Source organism: Condylura cristata, unplaced genomic scaffold (genome assembly GCF_000260355.1).
Source record: "Condylura cristata isolate star-nosed mole 26May11 unplaced genomic scaffold, ConCri1.0 scaffold00005, whole genome shotgun sequence".
NCBI lineage: Eukaryota > Metazoa > Chordata > Mammalia > Eulipotyphla > Talpidae > Condylura > Condylura cristata.
Window position 1 is genome coordinate 34,752,956 of NW_004567106.1, and position 21,760 is coordinate 34,774,715.

Sequence of the window (21,760 nt, forward strand, 5' to 3'; positions counted from 1 at the left end):
AGAGTATTGTAGTAAGACCTTGAATGTATGATATGTATTACCTCTGTAATATTATTAAATAAAATGAAATATTTTAATATCAAAAAATGAAGTGCATATACTTCTTCAATTTAGTTTATTTTAGTTTTCTTGTATTTTTTGGGTAAATATCCAGAAGTGAGTTAATTGCATAATATGGAATATCTGTTTTTATTTTTGTATATATACATATACATCTTATGTTTATTGCAACATTTTTTACAATAACGGGAAATAACGGGAGTGGATGAAAAATACATGTCGTATGTATATACAATGGAATACTTTCTAAGCTATATATAAAAAGATTAAATCCTGCCACTTAACCACATGGATGGCCCTAGGGGGTGTTATGTTTAGTGATATAAACCATATGACTTTATTTATGTGATCTATAGTGAAAACAACCAAACAGATGAACTAAATAAAACTAAGCTGGAATGGTATTGTTGTCTCTTAATATGAGGTAAATGAAATTCTGCAATACTATATTCATTTTCTTATTCTTGTAATTTTGCATTTATATTCTTGATGTTGGTTATGTTATGTATGTGTAAAATCTTTCATAGGAGCTTATTATAGCAACATGAAAGTACAAAGAACTCGATCAAACTTGATAGATTGCTGAGATTCTTATTTTTCAGCAAAATCAAAGCCTTGCAAAATGTCATTCAAAGATCTAGATCCAGTATCATACGATTGTAGGAGAGAAAACCATTCAACTCTTGAGAAAACTTGCTGAAGTGTCCTGGGGAGCAGTGACCAATCTATGGCAGAAGTGTCACCAGCTGTGCCCATCTTTTGCTAGACTTACTTGGTTATAATTTGAAAATATCCATATTGGATTTGTAGTCATTGTACTGCTGTTGAAATGCCTCAGTGTGGGTGGGAAGGTTCTTTTTGATCAAATTTTGTAACTACAGCAACTTGCTGGCCAGCTTGTGTCTAGTGGATGTGCTAACTACCAACTGTTTTGTGGTATTCAGGGATTTTGTGTGTGTGTGAAGTCTGCTGTTGAACACCACTATTTTGAATTTTACAGTTCATTTATTGTGTTCTTCTACTCTATTATTTCTGTTCGATACTCTTTATTTTGATCAACAACATGAATAGATCTGAGAGTATTATGATAGGCAGAATAGATCAGAAGAAATACAAATGTAATATGACTTACTCATATGTGGGTCATTAAAAAAATGAACAAGTAAAAAAGCAAATGAACAAATAAAAAACCAAAGGAAATGAACAAAGAAAACAAAACAAAACAAAACAAACTCTGATATAGAGAGCAGTGGTTACCAAAGGGGCTAGGGGCTAGAATGTAGGCAAAACAGGTAATGGGTGTCAATTATATGGTGGGACATGGAAAATAAACTTTAGAGGGTGATAATGATGTGATATGTACAGATGTCTAATTATAATGTTGTGCACCTGAAACATTTTTAAATCAACTTACCTCAGTAAGAACTTGAAAATACTCATAGGTAGGTAGTAGATAGATAGGTAGAGATGTACTAAATATAAAAAATAATGTATTCTACATTTTTTCATACGAGTCTTTGAAATGTGTTCTTAGAGAACATCTTAATTTGTACTAACCTTATTTCAAATGGTTAAGGTGATAATTATGTGTTTGATGCTTTCTTAATTGCTAATCTCTGCTTCTTATTTTATTCTGTATGCTTTTCGTAAGTTTTAACTTTCTTGTTTTTAACCTTATAATCATCTCTGATTTTTAACCTTATAATCATCTCTGATAGTCACCCCTGTCATTTTAAAATTTCTCATTTTATTTTAGTAGGAAACAGGAATACATGATTGCAGATACATTTCTACTTTACCTTCTATCCCTTAAATTATAAATACTTTCTCAAAACAAAATTTCTGCAAACATTTGTTCCTGCATTGAACTATAACTATGTTTTATTTATATTTCTCTTCCATAGTATTCAGAAATTGCAATTGTAGACTCAGATTCAGAAGATGCTGGGGAAGGAGTAAGTGAAAATCCTGGTAAGTAAAGTGACCTTAATATAATGGCAAGGGATTTTATGTACATGGTTGTTCATTACAACATTGCTTGTAGTAGCAAAATTGGTGACATCACTGTTCATTAATAAGGGACTGGTAGGATATATGATGATTTGTGCAAAACAACTCAACTATTAAAAAGTAACTTCTTTGCTCCCACTGCCATTCTTTTGGTCTCTATTCATGGAACCCTCCAGCGGTTACCCATTACCAGGAACTGTATGCCTGTGACTAATCTGGAAAAAGCTTTCTTTTATTTCACCTTTATCATCTGAAAATAATTTCTCCCTTGCTGACCAACTCCTGTTTTACTTTATAGCTAACAAATTTCTGCCTTTGTTGGATTGTCTTTGTTGGTGTGTGAGTGGACATTCATATACTCCAAGTGAACAGAGGCAAGCAGTATTTTCTCAGTGAATTGCCTTGTACTGAAATTGATCATAATGCATAAATTAATCCAAAGTTGTTTAGTCTCTCAGTTTGTAATGTTTACTTGCATTTGAAACTCCATTCACCAGCTATACTCACATAGTTAGATGTATAATGGGAATGATTATAATATATATAAATTGTGTTATAATTAGTCCCTACCTACTCATTTTGTATGTGTGTGACTTTTTCCACATACAGATATAAGAACTGGAACTTACTGTGATGCTTTTTTTAAAGATGTTTTTATTTACTTATGCATAGAAGAATAGGGTATAGGCCAGAGGTGCAGGAGAATGGAGGTTGTGGTAAAAGGATTCCCAGAGGCAGAGGGGGGAGCACAACAGGTGGATTTATTGAAATACATTGCTAAGCAGAGCAGTGAACAAGACAGGAGAGGCCTGCTGCACTATAGGTGGGTTAGCAACCTGGCTGGAGATCAAACTCAGATTGTAGCATTGATAGCACTGAGATTTAACCCCTATGCCACAAGGGAGTACCTGTATTTCTGTAAGAAGAAACTATGGTAGTTAAAGCAAAATAATTAGTAAAATCTATAAATGGGAAAAAAAATCATTGGAAATTCATAGTTCACATTTTTAGTCTCCAAATTCCTTATTATTTAGACTTCATGTCGAGAACATGAAATTCTTCTATATTTTTTTTCCCTAGAGAATCTTTATGAGCTTGCTATTATCAAACCTGATGCTGTAATTACTGGAAAAGCTGTAGAAATTAGAGAACATGTAAGTATTATTTCTCAACGATAGTTTTAATTAATTGCAAAATAATAGATCTTAACTGTAAATTCGGGTACAGGCTTATCCTTCAGAGTACAATAAAACAGTGAACGTCTGGTGCTAGGAATTGCTGATGGCTCTTAATTTTTGGTTTTTGCAAAGACCTACCCATCTTGAAATAATTCCCTTCTACAAGCATCCAACATAAATGGCAGAAAATACAATTCTGATATTGTATTGCAACATACTTCTTAGTTATTAGCAATGCAAACTTGTATAAATTCACATTAGCTGCTTTACTGTCCACATGTTATAGTAAATATATGGTCTTTCTTAAATATAATAGCTTAAGGAAGTATTTAATATTTTGCTTTAGAGTGACATATTTTTTTTAAAGAAAAAGTGTACTCTAATCCAGAGATTAGCAGACTTTTCTTGTAATGGGTAAGGCAGAAGTGATTTAAAGTTACACTACTGAAGAAATATCTGAAAAACAAAAGTTTGCATGACATATGATCTCTGTTGCAACTGCTTAAATCTGGTATCACATTGAGAAAGTAGCAGTAGACATATGTAAACAAGTGTCTGGGTTGCTATGAACTCCATTTCCAAAAGCAGGAGATCAGCCAAATTTTAATTTCAGGAGACCAGTATACTATCCCTAACAAAAGTAGATTGAAATTTGAAGGAGTGTTGCATGTGCAATAGAGGAGATGAGACAGGAGCTATGTCAGGTGTTACATATCTGCTGATGAACACCCGCATTGTGGTCCTCCGTTAGCTGTCACAGCACTATCACGGATTAAACTGCAACAGACTAGTCAGACATCATGGGGCTTCATGAAGTCTCCCTTTCAACTGGAACGATTTAATGACTGTAACTCTCTACAGATAATCCCTGCTTTCCAGATTCTGGTGTGTGTGTGAGGAGAGGAGACACCAAAACTGTACCCTGACCCCTATATATTCTTATACTTTATAAAGTTTTCAAAGATAATACCTTATACCAATGGTTTACTATTCCATACAACTTTTTGAAATTATATAATTTCAAAGTCAATGAAACTGCATTTCTAACAGAAGGTAACATGTCTGATGTTGGACACTCCCAAGTCAAACTGAGCTCATTATTGATATTGTTTAATGTAATTACTGATTTACTTTTTGCTCAGATAACACTTTTATTTAGTTGTTGAACTTGCCATATGTGCCTTAAAACTTCTCTTTGTTATATTTCATTATGCCCCAGGAATATACAAACTGAATCAATTTCTCATTAAATTATAAAAACAAAAAACAAAAAACAAAAAGATGGCTGAATCTTAAATTCTATCCTCCCCCACAATTTGGACCTTTTTGTTGCTTTAAGAATAAGAAATATTAGATTATGAGTTACAGCCTTAACAATAAGAGACTTAAAATGAAAGTTAAAATAATTTTGAAAATAACAGGTTAAGAAAAACTTATGAATTTGTCTTTACAAATGATTCAGAGAGCTATGATATCTTTCTTTTAAATCAGCTTTTCCACATTTAGGCAATTGACTTAAATAATAGTAATATTATAGAATTCCTGGCTTAAACCTTAATAATTTAAATATTAAGGGACGTGCAAAGGGTCTTATTTTTTAAATATTTGTAGTCTCCTTATGCCTGGTGTCCTGTGGATTGTGCTTAGTTCTTTATATGAATTGTATTCAAATCTGGGTGTTTTTTAAGTCTAGATCAATTGTCCTTGACTTGTTTTACATGTGGTCCTGTGATATGCCTGGCTCTCGCACTCTAATTGAAGATTATCAAGGCAGGATTTACCATAGAAGCAGAGGATAAGAGATTTCTCACTGAAGAGCAAGTAAGGGACTTCTACAGTTCTATAGCAAATGAGGTAAGAAGGTTTTATTAAAAACCTATTATTTTCAAATATAGTGGATTACTATAACTTTTAGATTTTCAATGTAGAAAATAATGACAAGCCTGACCAATCAAATAATCTCCAAGTGCCCCCTTTTTTTTGGTGTCCAAATTGAGGTAATGTCAAAAGTGACTGCATTGAAATTTCCTGCAGAAATAGCAGCATCTGGGGTCTCCCTGGTGGCAGAAGAAGTTAAAGTGCAACACTATGAAGCTATTGGCAGCCATGAGTTCGATCCCCATGCAGGGAGGTGACCCACATAGCTCAGAAGACCTCTCCTGTCTCACCTGCTGCTCCCCTCAGCAGTGTATTTCAGTAGATCTGCCTGTTCTGCTCCCCACTCTGACTCTGGTGAATCCTCTCACCACACCTCCCACACTGCATCTCTGGCCTGTACCCAAGTTCTTGTATGCATAAATCAATCAATCTTTAACAAAAGAAATAGTGGCAGCTGTGCAAAATTGGAGGATCCAATTGCAGTTAGTCAGAATGCAGACCTCTTTATTTTATGGCCTGTAAGACTCCCTCCAGCAGCATCTGAAGTCAAACCGCCAATCCTCTTCTCTAGGTAAATGCCTCAAATTGAATACTTTTTTTCATAAACTTCACAGGAACCCTTTAGTTCTTTCTTTACCTAAGGCCTTTCTCAAAACTATGTTGTAAATTCTCTTTTGTCTGTGGGGGATATACTCAAGTCTTATTGTGTTTGGAAAGTATACTGGCTTGGGTTGAAAAGACATGGCTTGTTGAAATAAATAAGATAGCCACTTAGATATATGTGGAGTTTGAATTCAAATGCATTAAAATTAAATAACATTAAAAGTTCATGTAGAATGTGCACTAATCACATTCGAAGTGTCACTAGTTGCATGTGACTATGTGAGACACCACAGAACGTGTTTGTTTCACAAACTTAACTGCATCACTCAAAACTATATTTTTTGTATTCGGTTTCTACATACATAAAAGGAAGAGCTTGGAACAGCTACATCAGCATTACCTGGGAACTTTTGAGAAAATTCAATTCATGGAACTCACCCTGAACTTATTGAATTAGAAACTCTTCAGTCAGGCTCAACGATTTTGTGTTTCAACAAGCTTTCCAGATGATTTGAAAGTATAGTAAAGTTTGAGGATAATAATTAGTGTGTCTTTGAAATTGATCCTTGCTAACTGTAGACTTCTACTCTTCAAAAACGTATTTAACAGGAGGCTTATAAGGATAACATTCCCTTGCCCAGTGAGCATGAAGGGGAAGCTGTTACTTGACGTGGGTAGTAGCTGCCATTTTATATCAAATTTATTTATATCAATCTATTTATATCAAAAGCCTGAAGTAAGCAGCTTACGATTTTATTTTGTAGCCTGACTTTGAAGATTTTGTTTCTTTCATGACAAGAGCCCTAAGCTATATTATGGTTGTATCTCAAGGAAATGAGCTGCCTTCCCAGAAAGACACTAAACATAATTCTGAGATGCAAACTAACAAATTCTTTGAGGATTATGAAATGGAAATTAAATCTAAACCTGTGATAAGGAAGATAAAGCGAGACAGGTACTTTGAGAATAGAGTGTACAATATGTTAGTAGGTAATGAATAGTATAGTATATAGTATAATATATAGTATAATGGCAGCTATCTCAGTTTTATGTTGAAGCCAAAGTATGTCTTCCATATAATCAAAAGTATTGAATATTGAAGGCAAATCTGAGATTGTTCTGACTTGTTCTGAAAGTGGATTTCAAGTGGATTAGAAGAGAAAGAATAGGTCTTCTTAAGCTGGTCATACCAGTCTGGCCTCATGACCTGGGGTTCCAGGAACAGATTGAAACTATGCATAATCTCTCCCAACCCAGTTCTTCTGTCTCCCAACATTCCTTTCCCACCTTTTCTGTGTCCAATGCATCAAGTGTACTCTGACTTTTTACTTAAAGCAGGTAGTTAGTAACTATAAATTGCTGAGAACTAGAGAATTGCATATACATTTTCCAATGGGCTTTTAAATCAGAAAATTAAGTGTTCAACATAAAGATAATCAACCTTGTCTGAAAGAAAGGTGAACAAAAACATATTAAAAATACCTGCATCCTGAGGCTTAATAATGTATGTCTGTCCCTGCTGGGCAGCCCATCTCCATTATACTTTCTGCCTTGGAATCTCCAGAACTTTCCTTGCTATCTTATTAATGAATTGTAGTCACTTTCCTTAGTTAGCTATATCTGTTAGTTCTTAGTTATAATAGACTGCTTAATTAGCAAGCAGAACCTCATATGAATCCTAAGATGCTCAGATAAGAGGGACTCATGAGGTAAATCAACTATTGATAATGAGTTTTGTCAACAGTAGTACTTACTTTCAGACATTTAAGTGACAGTGATAATCAGTGGGCAAGGAAAGAGTTGAGTGGAGAGTGTTGGGTTGAAAATAATATTAGATTCATACCAAAATTTTTGAGCTATTAAAAAAGTGTGAGACTCATTAATGCAATTGGCATAAAAGAAGGTAGTGCTGATATACATATATATGTACATGTATGTATATATATGTATGTATGTATGTGTATTCATATAGGTGTGTATATATACCTTAATTTTCATAAATAAAATTTCTTGGTTTACAGTGAAAATTTTAATGATTTTTTTTAAAATAAGATTTCAGACAAAGACAAACTTAAAAACTAACCCTTGGTAGCTGTCTATGGAACTGAAATCCACCAAACTGAATTTTGGTGAGGAGCTGGGGGAGGCAAAAGAACAAGATGGAAGGAAACACACTGGTCTATGGTGGTGGAATATGGGTGACTTGGCACTAACATTGGTAATAACTGGTGGGGCTATCCCAATATTACCTCAATTAAAAATAAATAAAGTATCAATAAAAAGATTTCACCACATTTATTTGCTTATTAAAATCCTGTGAAAATGAATAACAGATGACCAAAATCTATTGAAAAAGCTTCAATGTGCTCCTAAATAAGCCTTAAAAACAAAATTTAAAGGAAAAAGAGAAATTGTTTTGAAAGCTTTATGTAGAGAAAAGAAAAAAAATGTTTAAATATAGTATCTTTATCTTCTTTTAGCCTCTCCTAAGTCAATCATATGAGTCAATGTAATTTATTAATGGAATATTTCAATAAGCTGGATTTAATACATATTCTTTGATGTGCTAGAGGAATAAAACTGTGAAATCCAATTTTTATTGACTTATTAAACTATAAGATATTAGTTTTAGTTTTCACTCATATTTATTAAATTTTAATTTATAATAATTTGGTTTTTGTTTGAATTCCAAAAGTTTGCAAGGATATCTGGAAAGAAAACATTTATCTCATTTTTGTGATGTTGAAGATAATATAGATAATGTTAATAAGTTTATTGACATATTTTTTCCTGATTTTAAAAATACGAAAAGTTTTAAATCAGAAAGGATACTGGCATTAATTCGACCAGATCTCCTTAAAGAACGAAAAGGTAAGAGAGTATAAATTGTTTATGTATTTTATACATGGGGCTTGAATAGACTCTGGTACAATTAAATTGAATGGTATTATTTTAATATTTAACAATGAAGAAAAAATCCACAAAATAAAAAATTCAGTTAGCATTAATTTACTACTTTCTCAATCAGAAAGAATACAGCATTTTTATAGTTAAAGAGTTTACAAAGCATTTCTAGCCTATGAATTTGTTCAAGTAAATTTTCACATGGAGGGGTTCCAACTTCATAAAGATTGGGAGCTTTCAATAAAATGTCTTAAATTCAAAGCTTGGTCAAACCTTCATTAATAGCATGGCTTGAATAGGAGACTTTATCAAGTCTATTTTTCAGGTGTAAAACACAAATGAGAAAACAGCAAATGCCTAGCACTTAAAAGGCGCCAGTTATTTTTAATCTCATACCATATTTAGTACCAGAATGAATGTGGAAGAGTAAAAAAGCACACCATAAATGGACACTATAAATGAGTCTTTACTGTGTGAATGGAAATGCAGTTTATATTCATCCTACTCTCTTCTAATGAAGTATCTAAATACATTTAGTTCCTTGGGATTTCTACATAGAACAGGACTTCTCAACCTAGAAACTGCATACATTTGGACTATAATTCTTTGTTGAGGGGTCTGTGTATGTGTATTATAAAATGTTTACTTACATCATTGGTGTCTACTTACTAGGTGCAGGTAGAGATCTCCTCTTGCTTTTAGCAGTTATAATCCAGAATGTCTTCAGACGTTGTCACACTTCCCCCGGGGTAAAATTTCTGCCTGAGGACCATTGATGTACATAAAAATATCATCCACAAATTAAGACCACTTCTTCCTTTGTGTGCCTCTTATTTCCTTTGCTTGCCTCATTAGACTAGCTAGAACTTAATGTATAATGCTGAATAAGAGAGGTGAGAACTCACCCACCCACCTTCTCTCTGAAAACATGAAGGTTTTTACCAATAGTATAAAGTTAACTTTATATGCTCTTTATCAAATTAAGTAAATTTCCACCTATCCCTAGTTTGGGGAATTTTCTTTTTTTATCATGAATAAATACTTCATTTTATTGATATCTACTAATTTCATTGTTATTTTTTCTTGAATTGGATGATATGGCAGTTACTTTGACCTTTGATTGTTGAATCATTCTTGCAACCTACAGATAAACCACACTTGGCTATTGTATATTGTCCTTTTTACATAATGTGAGATTTGAATTTTACATGTTTTATTCAGGACTTTTGTATCCACACTTATTAGGGCTATATTTTTTTATTTGCTTGTAATCTCTTTTATCTGTATTTGGTGTAAACAGTAATACAAGCTTCATAAAATGAGATGAGAAGCAATCACATTAAAAGTGATTATAACTATTGTTTGATTAATATGTGCAATATTGTAAGATTTTCCTATTTAATTGCCTCCATGGAAGCATCCATGCTTATATCCTATCTTCCTCTGTGCCCTTCACCTGTTCTCTTATTCCCTCTGGTAATAATTATTTTCTTTCTTGACAAGCTCATATTTTTATTTCTTCTATTGTTTGTATATTTTGTTTTTTTTTTTTTAATTTATATTCTGCAGATGTGAAACCACTCTGTATCTGCCTTTCACGTTTTGGTTTCACTCAACATAATCACCTCAAAGTTCATCTATTTTGTGCCAAATGCCAACATTTAGTCTGTTTTTACAGTTGTGTGATTTTCCATTGAATATATGCCTCACAGGCATATATTGAAGGGCACTTGGGTTTGTTCCATGATTTGGTAGTTGTAACCAGTGCTTCTATATACATAGGTCATAGATCTTTTTGTGTTAATTTTTTCATGTTATGTAGACAGACATCTAATAGCAGTATTGCTAGATCAAGTAGAATTTCCATTTTTCTTTTCTTGAGACATTTCCATCCTGTTATCTACAGAGGCTGTACTAGTTTGCATTCCCACCAACAGCAGATGAGTTCTTTTTTCACTGCAACATCACCAGTAACTGTTAATTCCATTCTTTTTTATATGGGTCATTCTCACAGGATTGAGGCAGTATCTCAACGTGGTTTTAACTTGTATTTCTCCTACATTAAGTAATGTTGGGATTTTTTTTTTAATATGTCTATAGGCCATCTGAATGTCCTTAAAGAAATGTCTTCTAAGGTCCTTTGCACATTCTTAAATTTGCTTATTGCCTTGTTGTTGGACTATGTGAACAATTTGTAAATTTTGGAGATTAACACCATATCAAATGTCTCATGTGCAAATATTTTTTCCTATTCTGTGGGCTGGCTTACTGTTTTGTGATTATTTCTTTTGAGATGCCAAAGATTTTAGGCTTGATAAGTCCCACTTGTTTATTTTCACTTTTGTTTCCCTTGCTGCTGAGGTTTTATACCCAAATACATCTTTGGTAGATGTCCTGCAGTGTGTCCTTCCTCAGGATATTAGAATAAATGTTACTAGCTCATGTTATACACCATGCTATTGGAGTTCATTTGATTACACATATTGTATTTAGTCTTCTCAAGATACTATGTCAGGACTATTCTAACTTTCCTTTAATTAAACACACTTGGAAAATTGTACATGTTAGATGAAATATACATAACTCAGTATTTATGAATAAAGCCAAGCAAAGTGATTTTCCACTTGGGTGTTACAAATTTGCGCATATGTGCATTGATTTCTATGTAGTGAAAATGTGGAGGCAACAACTTCACCTGTGATAAATATTGTTTACTCTAAATTATTATCTAATAAGCTATTTTTGTAAGCTTTTAAGTTTTTGTTTGTTTTTAAATATTTTTTTTATTTATGCATACAGAACTGGGGTACAGGCCAGAGGTGCTGGTGAGAGGATTCACCAGAGACAGAGTGGGGAGCAGAACAGGCAGAGTTACAAAGTACCCTGCTGAGGGGAGTTCACAGGAGAGGTCTGCTGTGCTATATGGGTCTCCTCCAGGGCTGGAGATCTAACTTACACTGAAGCAGCTGTGGCTAGCTTGCAGTGCTGCACTTTAACCTGTTGAACCACCAGGGAGGGCCCGTAAGCTTTTAAATTTCATATGAGAAAATATTGTACTATATGCTCTCATGATAATGCATAGTGTATTAAAGCCTATAGTTTAAAACTTACTATGTAACTTTTTTTAGAGGATGTTTTGAATATTATTGAAGAAAATGGCTTTAAAATACAGATGCAAAGACAATTAGTATTATCAGAAGTTGAAGCACAAACACTGTGTAAAGAATATGAAAATAAAAGTTATTTTGGAAATCTTATAGAAAACATGACCAGGTATAGTATATTTCAGGTTTAAAAAGCACAATTTGATTAATTTTGAACAATTAAATCTTTTAACCATGCTTTCTGTTCAAATTGTCAAACCTCTATATTCTGTAAATGTGCAGGATTCTACTTTGTCAGTCTTGCTCACATCTCAGTTCTCTTCTCAACTGTTGGTCTTCTCTAGTCCTCCTGGAATATTACTGGAGTAAAGGGAAGCTCTCAGGTGGTTACTAGGGCCCAATTGAACTGAATGCTAGAAACCACGGTGTGAGACACCATCAAACTGACTCTCTCAAGGGCCTTGCTAATTCTAAAGATTACTGGTGCTAGGAGAATGATGCTAGAAATCTCTTAGTTTCTAGAAAAGGAAGTGAAATACAACTAAGACAGAAGTCAGCAAGCATAGCTAAATCAGCAAGCACTTAGAGCAATATAGGAACCATCTGTCAGAGCTAAGTTTCTTCCTTTCTCTGCTTCCATTCCTTTCTAAATATATCTTGAGAGTATAAGGTTGGGAAATAATTTCAGGCTCTTGCTAAAAGATTGTTTTGATTTTTTCATCAATTTAATAAGTATACTACATTGCCTCTATATAATTAATTACTGAGCCATATTTTATGAATTTATCTTTTCTTTCCTAATCAGTGGTCCATCTCTAGCTCTTGTTTTATTAAGGGACAATGGATTAAAACACTGGAAAGAGTTAGTAGGTCCAAGCACCGTTGAAAAAGCCATAGACTGTGATCCAATGAGGTGAGATTCATATCATGGGTGACCAACTTTTTTCATGGTAGCCATTTTAATTTCTGTTTGAATATGGAGTAATACAAATATATTTGTAAAATAAATGAAAAACATGTCAAAATGATAATTTCCATTAGAGTCAAATGCCATTTCCATGCTTGACAAAAAATTAGTGGTGGAAGAAGGGCTTGGGATGTTTATTCAGAGCTTAATATGGAACACATATTTCCAATACAATCTAATTACATCCTCCCAAGAATCTTCCAAACCAGGTTTTGTTATCATATTTATATTTGAGATAATTAAAATACAGAGAAATTACAAAATTGCCCAATATCACACAGTGAGCTAATAGCACAACCAGTGCTTTTGCACTGCACTGAGTATACATTCCCTGCTCCTTAGTTATCTGAATGGCCATCATTGTGATTATTTAAATGCTCATGCCTTTTTTCTTAAGACTAAATGCCTCCTTGGAAGGAGGTAACATGCTTCCTTTTGCCTAGGTCAGGATAAGCAGTTCTTGTTTGATAACAAAAGCTTTATATAAATAGATTTGTATATTTTGTTATATTTTGTTATGTTATGCTGTAACAATGTTAACTTTATTTCTATTTCAAAGTTTATGTGCACAATTTGCAATGGAGGGTTTGCCTATCAATCAGTTATATGGAAGTGATTCCTTAGAAACTGCTGAAAGGGATATACAGTATTTCTTTCCTCCTCAAACCACTTTTGTACTGATTAAACCACATATACCAGTTGAAGAAAGAAGTAAGTATGTTAAGATAAAAGCCAATGTATATAATTTCTCCACATCACATGAAAATTTTCAAACTATAGAAAAGTTAAAAGAAGAATGCAATGGATCAGTCATAGGCCTCTATCTAAATTCAACAATTAACTTTGTCATATTTGTTCTCTCTCTACTTCCTTACCTATCCTTCTCTCTTCCCCTTGTATTAAATTTTTGTTGAAGTCCTTTTAAGGGTTGACGGAAATGATGATTTTTTTTCTTCATACATATATTAACATGGAAAATTATGTTAATGTTGTAGAATGGATCATCTCTTATTTGTGCATTGTTCTCTATCTATGGACATGGATCTCTGCTACTTGTTTCCCATGAAGTACAAGAGATTTTTCCTTTTCAAGATGCCTCCTTTCCTGGCAAGTGGCACCTTCCCAAGACTGCATTAGTCTTCATTTTGATTGTAGTCTCTTTCCAATGACTTCACCCTAATTCTTTCTTCATACTGCAAAGGAAGTGACCTTTTTTTAGTGTAAATCTGTATAGTTTCCTGTTTAGAATGCTTTGGATGCTTCACATTGTCTTTAGAGAAAAGTTAAGAGTCCTTCCTAACTTGCAGTTATTTATAATTCATTTACTTGGCCAACTTCAGGTCCAGTAGGTTTTCATGCTGTGTTTTCTGTATCCCCTGTGAACTCGATGTGTTTTGTGCTGTGCACACATTGTTCTTGCTCTGCTTGTCCATTTGGTGATCATGTCTTATTCTTCCCATGTTTAATCCAAAGGTCAACCTTTCTGAAAGACATCTCTGATTCTCTGAGAAAGGTTAAAGTTTATTCAAACATGTGGCTCTAGGAAACTGACATTACTCTTTATAATAATGGCCAGACAATAGCTGGAGGATGTTCTAGTCACATTCATTTCTACAGTGTCTTTCTTAGGCTTCCTCTTGGCTGTGTTCATACTTGGCCTTTAGCAGTCAGTATAGCACATATAAATGTTTTGAATGGAACAAAGAAAGGACTATTTTACCACAGATTGCCCAGTTTCTCAGTTAGTTCACTGAAAATAACCTTCAAAGTTAGGTTACTGATGAGAATTTCTTTTTATATACTTTATGTAACTTCTTCAATGGTACCCTGCTATTTCGGGGAGAAGAGTTTCAGATGAGCTCTTTCCTTCAGTCCAAATATAGCAAGAAATCCACTGACATCTGAACATGGAGATGAAACATGTCTTCAATTTTAGGAACATACTCTTTTCTAGCCCCATTTTATAGTCCTTAGATGTTTAAAGTGGTTTCTGTGAAAGTAGAGCTCAGAGACTGAACATCTTTATTAATGTCAAATTCTTCTCAGTGCCAATCTGTTTCTTTTAGCATCGTTTTGGTTTTATAAATCATAGTATGCAAGTAAAATTATTACTTTTCTTAATTATATTAATCAATATGAAATAGAGGCAATCAGCAAGATTACCAAATACCTATTTTCCTAGGGGAGATACTAAAGCGTATCAAAGAGGATGGATTTGATATAACACAGGCAAAGGAAATGGCCCTAAATGAAGAGCAAGTTGGAAAAATTTATTCAAAAGTAACAGGAAAGGAGTTTTATAAAGATCTATTGGAAATATTTTCTGAGTAAGTTTCGTATATATAGTTCTTTGCACTATAAATGTAGCAAGTGTTCATTATAGAAGTTGAAAATGCAAACATTTATGAAAACACTTCAGGTAATTTCATTGATTGAAAATACCTTGTTGACATTTGGAATTCATTTATATTCTTTTCCCTTCCTTTCATCTCTATCTTCCTCTTTCTTTTTCCTTAACTCTTTACCTCCTCCCTCCCTCTTGCTCTCCTTCCTTCCCTTCTCCCCTTCTCCCCTTCTCTTCCCTCCCCTCCCTCTCTCCTTCCTTCTTTTCCTTCCCTCCCTCCCTCTTTCCTTCCCTCCCTCCATTCCTTCCTTCCTACTTCCCTCTATTTTTAAATTTCCTTAGGTTTTCGTATTAGAGTGGCTGTCTGGTTTTTAAATCTCTGCTTTTAAATCCCTGATTTGTCATGAGACCTAATCCATGCTACAGCTTCCTTGTCGGTAAATGAGAATAGTAACAGCCCCTACCTCATAGTTTTATTGTGAAAACTAAACAAATATGTTGAAACTACTTGGGACAGTATCTGGTATATATTCCTTGAAATTTTTAAACTACTGCATTCTTCTGGCACAAAACCTGTTGAAAGACACTGACAAGGACAAAAACAAACAGAGCAACTCACTAAGGGAAGCTGTGGCATTTTGTCTAGCCATGTATATACAGTTTACAGGTGTACAACGGTCAACTGAAAGCATTATTATTTGCAGGGGTCCATCTCTGGTCATGGTTCTGACCAAGTGGAATGCTATTTCAGAATGGAGAAGACTGATGGGACCCACAGACCCAGAGGAAGCAAAACTCCTATCTCCAGATTCTATCCGAGCCCAATTTGGAGTTAGTATTTTGAAAAATGCTGTCCATGGAGCATCTAATGCCTATGATGCAATGGAGTCCATTAATTACTTATTTCCAATGTTTGAGAATCCTGAGAAAAACTAAAGTACAGTACCACATTATTACTATGTTTTAAAGATTTATTTATTTATACATACAAGAACTGGAGTGTAGGCCAGAGGTGCCAGGGTGGGGGGCGAGGAGAGACACCCAAGACAGAGTGGGAGCAAAATGGGCAGATGCACTGAAACACACTGCTGAGGAGAGCAGTGGGCAAGACACTGCACCATTCGCATCAGTTGGCCATCACCCCAGCCCGGCCAGCGGGAATAGAACTGTGTCACAGTGGCTACAGACAGCCTGATAATGCTGTCTTTAACCCCTGCATCACCTCGGTGGCCTCCTATGGTACCAACTCATTACTTTCTCTTTCCCCAATTCCTGAATCAAATTCTGTTTCCTGCCAGACATATTATGCAGTTCCTAGCAGGTTTGAAGCCTCAAAGCTAAGCCTAGCAAATTCCAGGGACCTGGGACACAGTGGGACAAGTTAGATACCTTTGGGTTTACAAGGTTGGTGAAGTTGTTTGTGCCATTTGAAATGACCATGCATGGTGGGTGTGTACGTGTGCACTTTGCTTCTCTGTACCCACTCTCAGACATTCATGTCCTCTAGAGCTACACCTACCCTGCTGACCATCTGCCTGAGACAAGTGGCTACCCAAAGAACTTTGCTCCTGATACAAAGGTTGGGTGGTTGTTAGAACAAGAACTCATATGTCCTTATTGTCTATAAGGGATGTATGGTGTCTCTAGAAACCTCTACTTCTTCATCTGTTCTCTCTATACTGGGCAAAAGGGGCAACCCAAGTTGCCATCTCTGTTTTCCCCTAGGGCAGCTAAGTTGTGATGGACCCATGTAAGGTCCAAGACTAAGAAAACAGGGATCAGTTCTCTGGGACCCTTTGCAGGAAATTTGTGTCACTGAACCACAAACCAAATCTTTCCCTCCTCTGGAATATGTCAAGAGTTATAACTTTATGCCTTTGATTGGGGCATAGTCTCCAGCCAGAAGTTGCCCCTCCTCTCTCTGCCAGCTTTGATGAGTTTGGGTTCATGGTCACCTGGATTATATAAGCTTTTCACTTAATTTATGGATTCTCACAAAGGGAAGTTATCCATAAGCTGTTGCTGAATTGGTAAGGTGGTAGGGAAGGATGGTCCAGACTTCCTACTTTGCCACTTTGCTGACATTACCTCTTGATTATTTCATGTTAGTTATACATTCTCATCTCAAAATTCTAGTTTTCTAATACTGAGAATTATAGCTGTGAACATTCACCTATAGTATTGTTGAATTACAAACTCTAGCTACATGTGAATTATCAGTAAGGGTATTTCTTCAATTTTTCTTCAAAATTAGGGTAAATTATCATTCATTTTCTTTGCAGTGGTTTTCTTTGTTCAGAGTAGTATAAAAGTATTTACCTTCCTTACTTTCTTCACATTTGCCACTCCTCCAAATCAAATACTACTAGCTGTTGCTTCCATGCTAATAATATGTGTAGTAATATGATTGTGTTTAGAGGCACAATGTTATAGTCTCAAGAATAGTACAGAATAGCAAGCACATAGAAACAAGCTGTCTAAAAATTAATAATGCATGTCACCAACAGATGGCATGCTTCACTCAATTGTCCACATGTATGTACATACTTGTCAAGGACTTTATAAGTGAGACAGATAAATGTAATTTCTTTAGGATTATAGAATTATCTTTGAGGTAAGTAGTCAGAAATAATCAGTATTCAAAGGCATATACGTACACATTATTTAGCAGAGTGTATGTTAGTGTTGGTGTTGATCTTGATGGAAATGAATTAGTAGGTAACAAGCAGCAGCACAGGGCAGGCGAGTGGTGTTGAGTTTGACAGTACTTGGAAATATCTTCTTGCCCCTGGAAGAGAAAGGTTAGACAATATTAGGAAATTGTCAAGATGCAGCTAAGTGGGTTGATACAGAATCTCAGTTGAACTTCAGGCAGAAAACACATGTCCTGGGCTGTTGTGGAGCAGGCAATTGAAGACTATAAAATCAGCAGGCACAGCTTAAGCTGAGGTTATTTTTTAATTTTACTTTTAAATTTATTTTTCTATGTCAGTAAATACATTAGATTGAAAAGTTTGATCATCTTCGGGGATCATGGGAACAGATACAGGAGATTTTCAGAGTTCTAAGAAATTCTTAAGAACATCCAGAAAGGGACAAAAATCTATTTTAATACTACTTTGCTAGTAGTAGTAAGTGACAAAATAGTAAATGTTGCTTACTATTAAAAATGGCTATTTCAAATATTGGAGACATTTTTGTTAAGTGATTTTAGAATAATCAAGAGTACTTTCTGTTTGGGCTTGAGATTTATTCAAAGACAAATTCAAAGACTGACTCAGAAAGTGGGCAGTGAATATGCCTGACAGGGAAGCACTTCTTTCCCAAAAGCCAAAGGAGACAAGAATGGAGTCTGTGTCTTGATGAATTCCAACATACAGAACAGTCCCCATCACTTATTATTAGCCCAATAATGTATCCTGACTCTGAAAATAGAGTTTCTTTCATTGCCCTTCCACCGCATCCAAGACAGGACAGCAGAAGCATTCGTGGTTAGAGCTGAATATAGTCTAGCCATCCCTTCCCTATACCCTATGGTAGAAAACTGACAGATCCCCTAAAATATCTATGGTCTATTTTATGGACTCTTTTGGTAATCTTACTTCCTTACATGAGTGGACCCCCTGATATTAATGCTTTTCTAAACTGTCTGAACTTGCTTACTCCTTGGAAGCTACTTCAGATGACCTTCGAAGCCAGTTTTGTAATGTTTTTAATAAAGTCCACTAAGCAATTGTCTACATGATTTTCAGCAACTAAAATATTTCAATGACATAATAAATTTTAAGAATTATTACAAAATAAAACAGTTAATGAATTTCAAAGATCCATCAATTTGATTTGAAAACAACAGTTTAGATTTCCTTCATACCATGACGCAGTTTTACTCATAATATTCATTTTTTGCTTAACCTCAGTTCTTTATATCTCATACTCAGTTCTTTATATCTCATGATACTACAGCTTGTGAAATTAGGAACCAAGAAATTAGGAACCTAGTAGCTAAAATTAATTGCTAATAGAATATATTCTTTTCCTTTTGCAAAATATATAATTAATGTGATCCAGAGCTTACCATTATAAATGTTTCTCATCTAGATATTATAGCTACAGATTTTAGGTTTATCTAGTTATAAAACTATCCTCAGGTAACTATTTCAGCTAATATTAGACTGATGCTTATGCTGTCCAAACCTGTAAAGGCAAAATTACAGATCATGGACTTTGTTACTGCTATTGCCTTTTAGAAATGTTCACATTTCAGCAGAAAATGACGCCTCTTACATAGGAAAATAATTTATGCGATCTTTGTAGCTGTGATAAGCATGTTTTTAATACATTAGAAATAAAACAGAAAAGAAGAAAAAACCATGAAGACAAAAGTTTGTGGTGGTTAGGGATTTAAATAGTTTATTGACAACAATTACTGAAATTGACTTTATAGATTGTGAGAATGAATTTTTTTTAAAGATTTATTTATTTATGCATACAGAACTGGGGTACAGGCCAGAGGTGCAGGGGCGGTGAGAGGCTTCACCAGAGACAGAGTGGGGAGCAGAACAGGCAGATCAACGAAGTACACTGCTGAGAGGAGCAGCGGGCGGGTCAGGAGAGGTCTGCTGCGCCATGTGGTCTCCTCCGGGGCAGGCGGGAATCGAACTCATGCGGAAGTGGCTTTAGCTTCTCAGTGCTGTGCTTTAACCCGCTGCGCCACCAGGGAGGGCCCGTGAGAATGAATTTTTAAATGTGATTCCTTAAGCACTTTATAGATTGTACTGAAATATAATTTTCATTAGTAACTAATGTAAAATTTCAATATACTGGGATTGTCATGTTATGTAATGTGATGAGCATGTGAGTCACATACTCCAACTACAGTAACCATAACTGACTAGTTATCCAAACAATATGGAGTAAAATTCACTGCAACCTTTGTACTAAGACTGAATAGTGGCAGGCTGTCCCAGTCACTGACGGAATGTAATGTGCTGCTAAGTATCTCAGGAGATGAGGGACTCCATGATGACATACTCAGCTCAAGGTACCCCATAGTCTTGGCAAGATATCCTTAGACTTCGAGGCAGTCTGAAATATTTCCCCCAGTCAGCTTCCCTCCTTCCCTCTCTTTAGTGACGTAAGCCCTATTTGACTCTTTTCACAGTCTGTTTCACAGAATCCTTCTATATTTTAGAACCACTTGCTACCTACTTCTATGAGGACCCATACTAACACACATATAATCAATGAAATGGGATATAGTTTGTATGTCTATATGGCTTTAAACCATATTACATATTTTCTCTTTCCTTCCTCTTTTTCCTTTCTACCTTCCTCATTTTGGTAGTATCTTCTAATCATGAAAGTAATACATGTTCACTACATGAAACATCAGTAATTATACCTTGAGCTCTTTTGTGTTCCTTTTATTTCTGGTCCTGAGAAATTATTATTATGTGAGTCACAAAATTCTGTCCTATTGCGTCATGCCCAAGGAACTACATTTAAAAAATCATTCTCACAAAGTCCCTGGCAAAAAACCCCTCTGAAACACACACATGCTATACAGTTGTGAAAAATGAAGATACAATTGTGTTTTTACATGGAAAGATGTTTATGCTGCATTATCTCCATAAAAAAAGGGAGAAAGTCTGGAAGATTTCACCCTAAAATGCTAATATTGACATTTGTGCAGTAATTCTGACATTTTCTTTTTTCTTTTTTTTTATTACAAAAGTTTATTTTTACATCATTTTGTGCATTTTTTTTCCATCTCAATTGTAATCCCCGCGGGTTTCCCATCACCAAGTCACCTGTGTGCCATCACCATAATTCCGTGCATTTCCCTCCCCCCAATTCTGACATTTTCATTAAATAATTTTATTAAATAATTCCTTCATCTCATTTGTTTTTTACTATAAAGGGGAGATATTTATTTTAAGCTTCTCCTGTGGGCCACTCGTGTTAAGGCAGATGCCCTGCCCCAAATTTTCCATGAATCTGGGGAGCATGGCATTGCTTCCTTATCAGTTAAAACACAAAGTTGACAAATGAAATTTTATTTGGTATTGTCACAATGACAGTTTCACTCAAGGTGAAATGCTTTCAAAAATATTTTCCTATTAGGAAATACTGTCAGTAGTAAATATATTAAAAGCTAAAATATTTTATTTCACTTTCTATGGTGATAAAAATTCCTCAAATAGTTTGCTTTTATGTTACTGAAACACCAAGGGATATAACCTAAAGAACTAAGGCAGTAGGTGAGTGAAGAGAGGAGGTTATAAAATAATTTGTATATTAAGCTCCTAGTATATTTGTTTAACCATGTTATAAAGGCATAAGACAAACCTGAAAATGATTCACCAAAATACCAACAGTGGTATTCGTAGAAGAGATGTGCTGCATGATAGTGTGTGGGAACAGGTGGGATTTTATTCTGTTATTTAATGCCTGACAGAAAATCTTTTGACCAACATAGTTTTAAAATGATTCCAATTGTGGTGATGGGTAACCCAAGGGAATTGCAACTGAGATGGAAAAATGCACAAAAATATATGAACTATTATGAAAGTTTAAAAAAATGATTCCAATTGTCCTAAATTATGAAATTTATTGATGAACATAATGCAAACTTTTTTTTTCTGATTAAAGTAACCCAACTCTCAAATAATTCCTACTTAATAGCTAGAACCTCAGCTTTCTATCCATTTAT

The 21,760-nt window shown here is 34.7% G+C and overlaps 1 protein-coding gene across 1 annotated transcript in view; it reads left to right on the top strand.

Annotated features, from left to right (window-relative positions):
- NME8 (NME/NM23 family member 8) overlaps positions 1 to 15,984 on the top strand; it is a 21,637-nt gene extending 5,653 nt beyond the window's left edge. The window contains exons 5-14 of the mRNA XM_004677150.1: positions 1,965 to 2,031; positions 3,151 to 3,224; positions 5,010 to 5,102; positions 6,494 to 6,684; positions 8,425 to 8,600; positions 11,762 to 11,906; positions 12,543 to 12,650; positions 13,264 to 13,415; positions 14,887 to 15,031; positions 15,753 to 15,984. Of these exons, the coding sequence (XP_004677207.1) occupies positions 1,965 to 2,031; positions 3,151 to 3,224; positions 5,010 to 5,102; positions 6,494 to 6,684; positions 8,425 to 8,600; positions 11,762 to 11,906; positions 12,543 to 12,650; positions 13,264 to 13,415; positions 14,887 to 15,031; positions 15,753 to 15,984 (1,383 nt within the window). The remainder of the gene's footprint in view (positions 1 to 1,964; positions 2,032 to 3,150; positions 3,225 to 5,009; positions 5,103 to 6,493; positions 6,685 to 8,424; positions 8,601 to 11,761; positions 11,907 to 12,542; positions 12,651 to 13,263; positions 13,416 to 14,886; positions 15,032 to 15,752) is intronic.
- Positions 15,985 to 21,760: the final 5,776 nt, after the last annotated feature.